General features: G+C 32.3%; 1 protein-coding gene across 1 annotated transcript in view; it reads right to left on the bottom strand.

Annotated features, from left to right (window-relative positions):
- Window positions 1-14,508, bottom strand: part of LOC6640163 (protein goliath) — a 33,263-nt gene that overhangs the window by 5,557 nt on the left and 13,198 nt on the right. Inside the window, exons 2-3 of the mRNA XM_002063035.4 lie at window positions 13,480-13,538; window positions 46-680 (exon numbers count right to left, since the gene is read on the bottom strand). Coding sequence (XP_002063071.2) covers window positions 46-607 — 562 coding nt within the window. The 5' untranslated portion in view covers window positions 608-680; window positions 13,480-13,538. The remainder of the gene's footprint in view (window positions 1-45; window positions 681-13,479; window positions 13,539-14,508) is intronic.

Raw genomic sequence — 14,508 nt, forward strand, 5'->3', positions numbered from 1 at the left:
ATGATGATTTGAGATAATTTTGAATGGGCATTCTATGAGACTTACGTGTTTTCACCTTAATTTGCATCTTCTCCAGCTGCATCACCTGCTTGTCATTGTAGATAATAACACCGACGGCATTGTGCTGATAGACATGTTTAACCTTATCCTCGAAAGTGCAGCGACCACGGCGTACCAGCGCAATCCAGGTCACACCCTTCTCTGGCAACGATGAGCCCATTGTGCCGTGTATAAACGGAGTGCAGGCATAATCATCGGCAATATCATCCGCCGTGCTAATGTGCACCAATCGTCCGGTTACATTCAGGACACGGCCCTCACCGTAACGTGCTTGCTCCTGTGGGAAATCCACGGTCTGTAATATATTATCATGATCCACATACGACCAATTGAGGAAGGCATAGTTGTAGATATCCGAGGCCATGCGATCATCAATGCTGGCAAATGTGTGGGTGGCATTAGCCGGCCGAAAGAAACGCTCCAAATCCTGATTGGCAATCGACATGGCTGCTACCAAAGTGGTTGTGGTAGTGGTGGATGTTAAATGGGGCAAGCCACCCAATAACAACACAATGCAGGCTAACAAAAGCTGTTCCCGGAAGTACATGGCTGTGTAACTCAATGTGTCTGTCTAATCACAATGCGGCATTTACTCTGGCCCAAAGTCAAAAAAGTACTAACTGAAATGATACAAAATAGTAATAGACGGGTGAAATTTCTATTTTTTTTTGTTTTTGATTTTGCTTATCAACCGCGTTAAGTGGCTGCCAGCCATATTTGATCATTTATAACCGTTTTTATTTTTGTTGTATTTTAAACTTAAAACATTTGATAAGTAAATTTCTTATCAATTGTGCGCAGTTCTTTGACACACGGTGGAATATGTGGATGCTAAATATATTTACAATTGGCTTACAAATTATTACTAAACATTAGATTAAAGTTGTCTAGGTCAAGTTCATCATATGAATACCATGCTATTAAGAGACTTAAGAAGGCATTTTAGGCCTAAATCGGCTTAGATATATGCTATACTTTATCCGATATATCAGACATAAGTCATTGTGTATGATAATAAAAATCTTAGAAACTACAAGTACTACTTATAAATTTAAAGTTGATTTCCTACTTGACACATTTGACACTTTACTTGACAGGGTATACCAAAGTCGGCTCATCGACTTGCATAGTTTATTTTATTTTACCAAAAAGAAAAATAAGAACTAAAATCTTTATTAAGATTCTAAACCTAGTAAACTGCTATAGCCTAACAAACTGAATAATCAAAAAGTAACTTTTTCTATAGCATATTTTCGCTTTTTGACCATAATATGTACTTATAACTCAACTGGGCGTCACATTGCAAATTTTGTATGCATCGATGCATTTTATTTCAACATTCGGTTGTTGGCATGTGGAATGGCTTGGACAAGGGCAACTGACCAGCTTGGCCAGCTCTGCCACATTGCCAACCAAACCATTTAACGGAGACAAAAACAAGCTGTGCCAAAAAATAAAAAAAAAAAGACAACAACAAAAAAGAAACAGCAACCCGTGTTGCCTGTTTAGGATAATGACCCTCGCAGTCTGTGAATATGTATCTGAATAAAAGTGAAAAATGGCATGAATTCATATTCACTTTGCTACACATGCAAAGAGGTATACACACACATACATATACACCTAGACCTCGCTTTGCGTTGGGGATACGTTCCAAAAAAACACGACGCAAACTGAAACGACGCAAAGTGAATTAAGATTTTCTATAGGCAACCATGGAAAAATCAAAGATAGGTTCCCGGGCTATGAAAATACTAATTTCTAGAAAGAAAAATTGAACAAAGTAAACTTTTAAAAACAAAAATGTTATTGCATTCATTCATAAAAAAAAACTACTTCCATTAAATCAAAATAACCTATTCAATTATTTTATCTATATGAGTTTTTAGTAGCTTCGTTCGCCAAAAATTTGTCCAGAGTTTGGTGAATAGCTTTTTTTTGTAAATTTAAATAAATTTCTTTGTATCAGTTGATGTTTGCAGCTACCGCCTGGGATACCTTAAAACTTTTGTCATTGTCAGGATCGTTTTTTATAAAAATTCTCCATTGCTTGGTCAATCAAGCCCATCGCTTTTTAAATTTGTTTGGAGGTTAAACACTGTTCTACGAACATTTCTACTAAACCTTCCCCGAGTTTTGATAGCAAGACGCAATTATAAACAGAAGTAGGTAAGCTAGATGTAAATGTTGAAAAACGTAAAACAGCCAATAATTCAAAGGCAATGTTGGTAAAAGTTGGTATTGGCGTTGCCACAATGTCTGATTTAGAAAAAAAAGTTAAACACTCGAACTCAAATCAACGCAACAACGAGAATATAACAACGCACAGTGATAATTAGTACTAATAAAGCAGCGACGCAACTTCGAAAAAACGCAAAACGAAACGACGCAAAGCGAGGTCTAGGTGTACATACATACATTTATTTATTCATTTTTATGTATTTTCTTATTTTTTTTGTTGGTTTGACTTTTGATATTGAAAACAATGTTCATCGTCCTTTTGTTGGTTTGGAATCAGAATGTTGGTAAAATATTTTGTATTTGGTAAAAAGTGGTCAACTGAATGCATATTTGGCAAGATAGTTGAATATGCAGAAATATGTAGGGTATTTGTGAGGCAGTTTGACAGCTTACAAAATTTATGTTATCTTGCGGTGCCAAAAACAAGGCTTACTTTACAACCAGAGTCGGATGAATGAATGTTTTTTTAAGAAAATAAAAATTGTATCTAAAGACAATTTAATGAAAAATTTTAAGTAGAGAATGGAATTAAAATAACTTTGGATGCTTTTTACAGTTAAATTTTGAAACTTAACTATTTGCAGGTATAATATATGGTTTTTAGAAGAAAATATCCCTACTTTAATGTTTCGATAAAATAGAAAACTAATATTTGAAAACAGTTATGTAAAAGAGTTAAAGAGAAGCACAGAATTAAATTGGACGGATCAATAAATCTAGATTTTCAGTGATTTCGGTAATGTTTGTATGATGATACACGATCTCTTCAAACACTCAGACGAATAAAGAGGTGAAAAATTTTCAATAATTATTTGAAATATTATTAATTTGTTGGACCCGAACTCCTCTCCTGGATCCGCCAAGGTCATGACATATCAAAGAAGGTGGCCCTTCTTGGGAGGGGCAGATCTGGCTCAACATTTTGGTGGTGATAAATCTCTGATTAAGGGCAGAGGGTATTTAATAGGGAATATGGTTCTTATTTTCAAGGGTAAAATATTGGGTTTAGTGGAAGACTTCCCTCTTTCTCTCCCCTATGAGGTTTTGTCTCTACATATTGGCTAATTGAAATTATAAGCCAATCGAAAAATCTTTCTTAGTAACTTGGTATAATAGAGGCTCTTGCTTATCTTATATTACAAGGTGGCGCAAAAGAAGTCATCCGATGTTGTTTGACTCTCATTTTTTTCTAATTTTTTTTCATAATTTAAAAACAGAATCAAAGTTTTTTATAATGACTTCTTTTGCGCCACCTTGTATTTTATTATTGCATATTGTTTTATTAAATAGCTTGATGTTCTATTTCTTTTATAATTTATATTACTCTTTCTTTCACAAACTTTTGCTGGATATATTAATACATATGTATATACAACTATAATTACCTAAATTGATTTATTTGATTTATTTTTCTATTTTCCGAAATAGGAATTCATTTTCATTCATTAATTTAACCACTTTGAATAAATGTATTACATTTGGTTTCTGAGATTAATATTTACAGTTAAAAGTTCATGCTAAAATTAGGCACTTCCTACTTAGTTATATGTACATACATGGGTAGCTACTAGCTAGTTAAATACTGTTACCTAATGCATGTTTTTCATGTGGTTCGAAATATTTAGAAATAAAACCCATTGAATGCACAAAGGCAAAAATATACTAAGGAATTTTGGTAAAAATGTATTATTCGAAATATTTTTCATTCCAATCGTGGCAAATTGATTTGTTTATTGTTGTGGTTATATGTACATATATGTACATATGTAAGTATAGTATAAAATTTAAAAATATACATAGGTGTGATTGTTGTCGTTATTGCACTTTTCTTTGTTTATATTTTCGCCCAACTGTTTTATTCATTTTGGCAAATCGCCAATACAATAAAGTATTTCCCCACACTTCCCACCATAAGTATGCCTCTAGAATAGCATATTCTATACGTACATATATATAATATACTTTAATTTGTTCTCTGTGTCTCTCTTTCTATATATATAACATTTTTTTTTTGTTGTTTTTGATATATTTCTTTGTTTACTATAGCAGCAAACGTTAAAGCTTTTCATTCACATACAGATCTACAGGTGTCTCTATTTTTAGTCAATATTGCTTCTTGGTTGTTTTGTTATTTTCTTTTGTTTGTTTCTTTTTCATATCTAAATGAATTTAAGTCTAATGGACAAGATTGAGTTATATTGGATTGCTAATTCTATATTCTTGATAAATCATAATTTCTACAATATTTAGAAACTCTTGCACAGTGTTGACTTTATTTTAAATATTTTTTTTCTGGAATATAATAGCCAAAAAATGAAATTTATCATTATAAACAGTAAAAATATAAATGTAAAGTCGTTGAACTAAGCCAAATAAGTAAATTTATGTAGTTACCCACATAAATAATTAAATACATAAGTACTTAGAGATAAATACTTTTAAATTACTTCCTCATTCAATTCACTTTTTCTGCACAGGCTTGAGGTATTGAAAACCAAAACTATTGAATGCCAAACAAAAAATCGCATATCTAAATCTAAAAATAAATGGTAAACATTTGTATATACATAGTTATAGATTAGGTATACATACAAATATACCTATGTGTGTGTGTGTGTGTGTATTGTATTTATTTCGCTTGTCTGACTGTCGGCTGGTGTATAGACTAAAACGTGATTTGGCAAAACGTGCTGCGAATGATAATGATTTATTTATGTTTATTATTCTTCAGTTTTTGTCTTTCCCTTGTCTATTTGCTTCACATGTGTTTCGTTAAATAAATAAATATTTAATTTGTTTGCCGCTTTGCATATCAAATGAACCAACAATATGAGAAACTCTACACACTTCTCGTCTCTGTCGTTTCCTCTGGCCCATCTGATGACCAAGGAAGTGGCCAGCAAAGATTTGATAAAGGATAATCAAACAAAAAAGGGTCCAAAGGTACAAAACCAATTAAAATTGAATTAACAAATTGTGCAAAAATTATCGAAATTTGAAATTTTCATTCATTTTTTGCGATCGCGCTTGGAATTTGGAATGAGGAAGCTAAAATTTGTATACTACAAAAAAAAACTCTTAAAATATTTTATAAAATATTTTCAAGTATGGCATAATTTAAGCCGTATTGCTTCAAAAACTTGTTATATTGTTTTCGCTTTTGATGCAGAAATAAAAAAAAAAGTTTTTAAAGTAAATATTTATGTTTAATTTGCAGAACAAAACTAGAAAAATTCACAAACCTTTTTAATGACAGTTTTGAACATAAAAAAATTGAATTTTTCATTCAATTGCGTTTCATTTCTCTATGACAGTTTTGAGCATAGAAAAATGAAATGAAATTGAATATAGAGAAGGGATATACATATAAAATTTTACCCTGAATATAGAAAAAAGTGATTTTTCATCAAGATTTATAACCGTTTAACCAATTTTAGTTAGACTCAACAATACAAATTTGTCTAGATTTTATTGATACCCTCTTTAAAAACGTATGTAACTCTTTTTCCAAAAAAAAAGGGAACAATCGATGGATATACACATGGATATTTGGAGAGATTCTGCAGCTGATAAGTCTATATGTAATAGATATTTTATGAATCAACTATCGTCTGGGCTTATGGTTAAGTAAAATTTACATAATATAAATACTTGAATAATGTAATTAAAGTGTAGCCATAATAAAAGTAAAGTTTCTCTTTTAAAGCATGTATTCAATATTCAGATATCTTTATCTGTTATATCTACAAATCATGTCATTATGCCATAGAAACGTTCTTGGAAAACAAAAATGAAAAACAACACTTTTTAATGCACCTCATGATAAATGGCTCACATTTGTGCAAAAGTGACAAAATGAGATAAATGAGAGACCACACCTAATTAGGACAAGGTGGTTTGATTTTTTCTATGCTCTATTTCTAATTAACTTTTTACATTATATGCATACACCTGCAGAAGTAACATATGAGTGATTCTGTTGCATTTAATGCGCTCTGTTGGCTAATTTAATGCATTTCGCTGAACTCGAAATAACAAAAAAACAAACAAAAAACAAAACTTTAACAAGAGGGGGAGAAAAAAAAACAACGGAAAAACTAGTAGGGAACTAAATTCATGGCGAGCTTAGCACGAAAAGGAAATATGCACTGATTATGAATTTAATTTCTGGCGCCCCATACCCCTTTCCCCTATGTATGGATTTCGTGTTGCGTATAGACGTACATATGTACTTAAATAATACATAAACAATTGTAATTGAGTAACAACAAAAGCTGGGCAACAGTAATTAGTATTGTGCAAGCAACCAAACTGAATTATCTCGAATTGGACTTGCGCCATTTGGCTTCACTTTGATATCTTTGGTTGATTGTTGCAGTTTGATGCTCTTGCCACGATGCCTCAATTGCATCACAAGCATTTCAATTTGCTTAAAGTGCTTTGAGAGACAGAGAGAGAGAGCTAAAGATGCAAAGTGAGAGGGGAGAGAAATGAACATTTTGTCTGATTCAACTTTATTAGCAAAATTTGTCTGTCTTCTGCTTCAGACTCTCTGCTTCTGATCTGTCATTAGCAGTTGAAATAAAAGGACACTCAAGTCTATATAGACTCGACAGGATGCTGACAGCAGCTGCCTTTGCTGCTTAGTTATCCTTGTTGGCATCAAGAAGTGAAACGTTCAAGGCTGCCAAGTAAGTATTCTAAGTATTGGTAATTAAAGCTTGACCCAAATCCACAAACACATAACAACAAATGGTAGAAAGAAGTCAAAAGTTTTCCAACTTTTTTCCCAACTTTGCTTCTATATACATATCTCTCATGTTATATCTTACTACAACTTACTTCGCTTTTCGAAAAGACTTGGTAAAATACGTTTATAAGCACAACTTGGCCATAACAATCAATAAAAATTTATGCAGAATCGATTGTATCTATTGATAATTAAATGAAAATTAGTTTTATTCGATTTATGGGAGCGAGAATCCGACAAACATTTGTAACACATCTTGGGATGTCTCTAGCTATAATTGTTTCCGATATCTATATGCTCATAGGGACGGACATGGCTATAATGTCTTGATCAAATCTCATCCTTTATATATGTATATATCTATGAATGAATGGTAATTCATTCGCAGTATTTAAGTATCATTAGCATGAATAAACTCTTCAACCTATCAGCACAGAAAATTAATTTCAAATCAAAGCAAAATTGTAACATTTCTGCACAAAAACTTCTACAAAGAGTTTGTTTTTCTTTTTAAAGTTTTAAATGAATGTTTAAGGCAATAAAAACTAACTAAATGGAAATATCACGAAAAGAAATTGATATATACTATGTTGATAATAAATTACAATTACTTCAGACTTTACTCGGAATGCCACAAAATATTTTAGACTTGAGTTTAATTTCAATTTTCAAAGTTAGTGCTATCATTTTTCACTTGCCTGCGGTTTAGTCATATTCGTATCGTTGGTGGAAAACCACAAGCAAGTGGAAATTAAGTAAGTAACACACACCAACACACCAAAACACACACACATACACACACCCACAGCGACAGTTACAAGAAATATACACCAACTTTGTATACTATATTTCGTATTTATGCAAATGTTTTTCCAAATGCTTTTATTTACATAGACCGAATGAAAATTTCTTCTTTTTTTTATCAGCGTGGTAGTTTCCTTAGTTTGTTGCCTGTTTCTTGCAATTTGGAGACGTTGTCCATGAATATAATTCAAAATTTTTCGACATGGACGTAGCCATCTAGGGGGAAGGTTGGATGCATAACCATTTCATTATCTTTACAATCTTATAATAAGAAGTTCTTTACTTTTTTTAGAATGACATTAGTCTTCAGTAAGTATTGTTTATTGATTTACAATCATTTTCCAATGATTCAACATTTAAGAGATTTAAACCTAGGGGTTTAAAGGAAAAGCTTTATCAAGTTTTAAAAAATAGACACCAGTCTCTGGTGGGTCTTAATGTGAGACTTTTCCATTGTCGAGGAAATTGAAGTCTTTACTCGTAAGTGCTTAATGACCTTTCAATTGTTGCAATTGTTCATCCTGAACAAGTCAATGAAACGTTTCAATATAAGAAGGATAAAGGTATCATATTGCATATAAAACACTTTTCTTTTTCGAAATCTTAAACTAATGTTGCGCTAAACGACTCATTTTGATGAACCAGTTCACTGATTCACTTTTACTCATCTGTTAATTAGGGAACAAGTTCATTTACTCCGTCACTCAACTGAGTGGCAATTGCCCCATTGACTTACTTGTTCACATGGCTCACTGACTCACTTTACTTTACTGTACTCACTGAATCCCTTGTTCACTTGGCTCACTGACTCACTAGTTTACTGTACTCACTGAATCACTTGTTCACTTGGTTCACTTATTCAATGTGTATTAGTACAACAAAGTTAGTTTTATTGTGTTCTGAAGTCCCTGTTGAGTTCTTATACGCCTTTAAAACAAATATATTAACAGTAATCGAAAGTTTTCAACGATTAAAGCCTCTCATATTATGGATAGAGCTTGGAATACATTTTGTCAATTTTATTATTTTAAAATTTAGATACTAATTAATCAGATATGTTTTTACCGTTTGTCTAGATTTCGACCTTTTTTTGAAGTTAATATAAACTGGGTTTTACTTTACTTGAGGTCAATAAATCTTACTAATTTCTAATATGTTTACCTTTTTTTATGTTTTTGTTTTTATCTTGATTTTATTAAAAATATAGATTAAGCATTTTCAGAAAAACACCGAGAAAAGTAAACTTTATTAAAATAATTTTGCTTGCAGTGTGAGAAAAACTGAACTAGGAAGTCAAAGAAACAGGTGAGTCAATGAGTTAGTGATTTGATCAATTCTTTTCACACATTTTTAAGCAAATAGCGAGAATGAAAGTGTTTTCTCTTTAGAAAACAAAGATTTAAATCGATTCCTCTGTCCTTACAGATTACCCCTTGGTAATCACTCCGAATCACTTACATCGATTTTATGTTCAGTAGAAATCTTAAGGTTGACACAGCTGCCCATTTGGCCACCCCCTCCCCCCTACGCCCCTGTTCTTAAAAGAGTGCAAGGCACAATCTCACTATCCCTGCCTTCGCGTTGTTCTCTTCTGTATGCTTTTTCACTGTCAGCTGCCACCTTGTTCTGGCACTGGTGACTGCTGTTCCGCTTGTTTGCATATTGCAACATCTGTGCAAGCGAGACCAATTTAAAACATATCCCCACACACATGCTCACACAGACACACCCACACATCCTCTTCATATTTCTTGAATCTAAAAATATATACATATCTCACACTATATTTTTCTTTCTCCTCTTTTTTCTCTTGATTCTTGTGAGTTTGGTATTTCACTTAAGTTTGAACTTCAATCCGTTTTCATTACTCATATGTATAAATATTTTAATGTCCTCTCTCCCAATTTAATTGGTCACATATTTGGCACATTAGCACTTTGATCTCTTTTCTACCCCAAGAGAAGGGGCGATGGGTAAAAATATTTCAGCAATTAGTCAAAAAATAAAAGTGGATTTCATAACGGCGAACTCATTTTTGAGTGACTATTTAAACAAGTTTGAACTCTTTAAATACCAAAGTTCAATTTCGTTACAAATCTTTGACTGAGATCACTTAATACTTCTAATAAACAGAATATAAAAAGCTATTCCTTTGCTAGTTTATGCCAATGTCTACTTGAATTTGAAATCAAGTTTCATTTCCTGTATATTTTAAGACAATCCCAACTAAGTAACCCAAATCAAAAAACAAAAAAAAAACTACAGCAACAAGATCAAAATGTAGTTCTTTCAGTATTTACAGGAAATGTACATACATATAGAGGAAAAAAATCTCTCTCTGTTTGTTTTATTTTGACACAAATTGAAATTGCTTTGCCACAGAAAAAAAAACAAACTAAGGGAAACAAACTCTGAAAGTTTTCGATGAAGCTGCTTCTGAGACTTCCTCCCAAGTTTTCTGCAATTGCGGAAATCTAAAAACTTGCCACTTCGTACTGAGAGGCAGGCAGTGTGTCTGTGTCTGTTGCTGATGTCTGACATGCACATAAATTATTTACAGAATTATAGACAAAAGAAGTCTTAATGTTAAGTTTAAAGTAAAGAGAAAAAAAAGGAACAAATCAGCAATATTTCTTCATCATAATTTTCAGTTTACATTAGAATAGTTCCCAATTATCCAAATCTCAACGTTCTTTCAGTTTATGGTCCATGTATATCTTCACTTTTGCTTTCACTTACAATTATAAAGAGCTAGAGAGGGAGAGAGAGAGTTGGGTCCATTTGTAGTAAGAGTTTTGGCCAAATGCCAATGTAAAATGACTAGAACTGAAAATGGAGCTTGGCTCTGTCTAGGACAGGTTTTTTTTGTTTTTGATTTGGCAATTGCATAGCCAATTTTCATTGCTGCAATTCCTCATAAAGACAATTGGCTTCTCAATTGTCTTTTCTTGATTGTCATCAACATTTTATTCCTTCGTTCACGGTCAACTTTGCTTTTGATGCTTTAAACATCATCTATGTAGGGGAAAAAATCAATAAGGAAATGTGTTTAAACTTTTGAAAAAAATTGTCGCCATTATGCGGTATATAAATATTTATGGGACATGTAATAACAACTATCAATTTTATAGACCGGAGACGGCAGCGATTTCAAGTTTCTTCTGCATTGTATATCACAAACAGTTAGAAATGTAATAGTGCTTTCCAGTTGTAGGTGAGGGAGCAGGTAACATCTTTCTAATAAAATGCATTTGGTTAAGATATATGTATTTTTCCAGGTAGCCCAAGCAAAGACATGGAAATGGAACATAAAAATATTAACACCAGAAACACATGCGACAAACATTGGAAGAGAAAGAATGAGACGGAGAGAGAAAAAGAGAAAGACCAAAGACAATGAAAATCACGTTCACAATAGTCACGTTAAAAGGGGGGCAAAAAAACCAAAAATAACTGCAGCCGACTTTTCATTTATTTCCCTTGGTTCGTTGCGTTGGTTGGTTCTTGTTGTTCTTGTAAGTACCCCAAGAATAGTGGGTGCGGCTATGGGGGGTGGGGGCGGAATTAAGGCTAACAACATGTGTAAACCCCAGCGCCCCGTCAATGTCATAAATCTCCACACACCTTGCCTTGGTCCACCCACAAGCCAACAATCCCAACCCCTTTCACCCAGTCGGAAGCAGACTTGGTTTGGCATTTTGGTTTGGACTCGTTGCCTGTCTCTCTCGCTACCCTCCCCACCACCACCACTACACACCCAACTAGGCCTGTGCCTTCCTGGCATTAGCCAGCCACTCGAACGTCAGAATTGTGAAAACGTGATTTCCGCTATTTGCCCGCTACATTTGTTTACATTTACAGAGAGTTGATCCCCCACTTCTTTGTCTACTACTTACATTTTATACAGAAATAACGGTTTATTAATACTTGTTTTAAATATTTATCGTTGAGATTTAAAAAATCTGATTAAAATTAGTCGACATTCTGTTATCCCAAAAAAAATGGGCTATGTTTTAGAGCTATTGGAATAAATCTTGTTGAGTTATGTTTTCCAATTATCTTGTTCAAAAACTTTGTTATATTTTAATAGATTGTAGTAAAATTTACTATTAGATCGTACCAAATCAGATAGACGACTATATAATACAGTTTCTCTAGGAAAGATGTGGTGGAAAAGAAATTTTGGTCACAAAATATGTTTCTAAGGGTCACAAAAGTAAAAATACTTACAATAGTCTTTGTGGAATTGCAGGAAACTTAATAGGGATTGAAGGTTTTTTGCTGATGTCTCTTATTCTGCTTGATAGTTGAATGGTTTCGATCTATTTGTGGCATTGTCAATAGCAACAAAACCCGCACACCATGTAATGGAACCAAATTGACAGTTCAGTTCCAGGTCACCCCATATCATTTGTTTTCTTCAGAAATCAAATTTAAATTGCATTCGAAGCTAACTTTAACCTTTTTACACTTGTTTTTATTGGCCTCACCGATGATAAGATATTCTGTAGGACATGCTCATGTAGGTATATGTGTCATGTGCTTTTCATATTCTATTTATATACCCTTGTATATATTATTTATTTGTTGTGTAGTCGTCCCAACATCGGCAAAAGCAAGTGACATAAAAGAAAACACACGTGGCTTGCCACGCGCTATTCCGCCCCCATCACCTGCCGTTCCACTTACCACCCAATGTACCCATCTTTCAGCCATTAAAGGCCCTTCCACCTAGCCACAATTGGTAATACACATTGTTTCATTGTTTTGCAGAAGAGTCGGTAAAAAGTTCGAGAGTATTTTTTATATAGAACACTGAATCTAATAAATATTGTAATTATATCTACATTTCAATCTGATTCTCAACTAGAGACACGTGGCTACTGTACCTACTTAATAAATAAAGAATTCAAATGAAATTGCCAACATGATGCCTGAAAATGAATTTGTTTTAAACAAAATTTTCGGAATTAGAAAACACTCAACATAAACAGAGAATATACATGAAGTGCTGACCTCATATACCCACCAAAAACCAAATTCTCATCACCTAAGATGCTATTTTATTGAATCAAAAAAGTCTATACTTGTATGAATTTTAGAAAAACAAATGTTTTTATTATCTAAATATACCCTTTGTACCACAATATTTAATATTTTGTACACATTTTTGCAAGTTAAAAAGGAAAAACAACAAATTTATCTAAAGTTCAATTACAACTTTGTCTTTTAAGGTTTTAGATAAGGTTGAACATTTTTTAATTATTGTTCTATTAGTTCTTCGCACAATGTGTTGTTAAACAGATAAGGTTTTTTTTGTTTTGTACGCCAAAAGCCAACAAATACCTCCAAAAGTATTTTTTGCATCATTTAAATTAGCCAACCGCAAAGAAAAGTTAGATAATTATAATGTTGACTTGTTTTTGGCGGAAATATGTATCTATGTGTATATCATTTGACTTGTTTTAATTAACTGACTGTCACGAAAGTTGACACCATTTATTTTGAAATATGTAAAACTAACTAGAAATATTTGTAACGTTCAAACTTTCACGTCCTAGTTACCAGCATTGGAATGTCAAAAAAAAATAGTTGAAAACAGTATAAAAGTTTCTGACTCTTACCACAATTTTCAATTTCCCTTATTCAGCTGGCCAGAAATAGTTGGTTTTGTCCACAAAAACTGCAATTAAATCAACAATCAATAATTCAAATTAAATAAAAAATCAGTACAAATATATGCATGTGCTTATATCAATTAGTAAATCATTGTGATTTAATGAGTTGTTTAAATATTTTATTTGTCAAAACAGTGCCGGATTAGCAAACGCAAGGCGCATGGCCCCCTTGAGGAGCCACGCGATATTAGAGGGCTGCTAAATGATTTTTAATCATTGGAAAGTTTATTTAATTTTCATTTATTTACTAAAATTTTGTTCTGAGCTACATCTATGAAACTGGCAAAAATATAATTTTAAAAATTCTGAAAGTATTAAAAAACCCTTATCTATGCGAGTCTTTAACTCAACCAAATTTTAACTGATTTTCGAAAGTAATATCTAATTTTAAAACTTTTGAAGTCAATTTTAAGATTAAAATGTAAGTTACGCTAAATATTAGATAATCTTTGTAATAAAATAAAAAATGCCAAAATCTCTTAATTTTATGATGATCCATTTCAGTCAATTTTTAAAGCATTTGAAAACTTTATGTCATTATTACAAAATTTTATGATAATCAGTCAGTCAAAAATTTTATGATTTTAGTCAATTTTTTAAAAAACTTGAAAAATTCAAAATGCATTTACATATATTAAATTTGCAAAAATGTCTTTCAATCTGCTCTCAAATCTGGAGTACTAAATTTATGCACTATTCCCGCAAAAAAAACGTGAATCAAATCGATTTGAAAAAAAATGTTGTATATATCGAATCGATTAGAAAAATTTGTGCAAATATCCAACTGTTGAATACCATTTAAATTGCGTTTTAATTGAGATATAACTGACCTCAAATCGGTTCGAAATTGACTAAAATACAGTCAACAAAATATGGTCAAATGTTCATATTAGTCAAAAAATTATTTTTAAAATATTCTAAAAAAAACTAAAAAAAGGAAATCTAAATCTAAAAATTTCATCTTTGCAAAAAGCT

Source organism: Drosophila willistoni, assembly GCF_018902025.1.
Source record: "Drosophila willistoni isolate 14030-0811.24 chromosome 2L unlocalized genomic scaffold, UCI_dwil_1.1 Seg196, whole genome shotgun sequence".
NCBI lineage: Eukaryota > Metazoa > Arthropoda > Insecta > Diptera > Drosophilidae > Drosophila > Drosophila willistoni.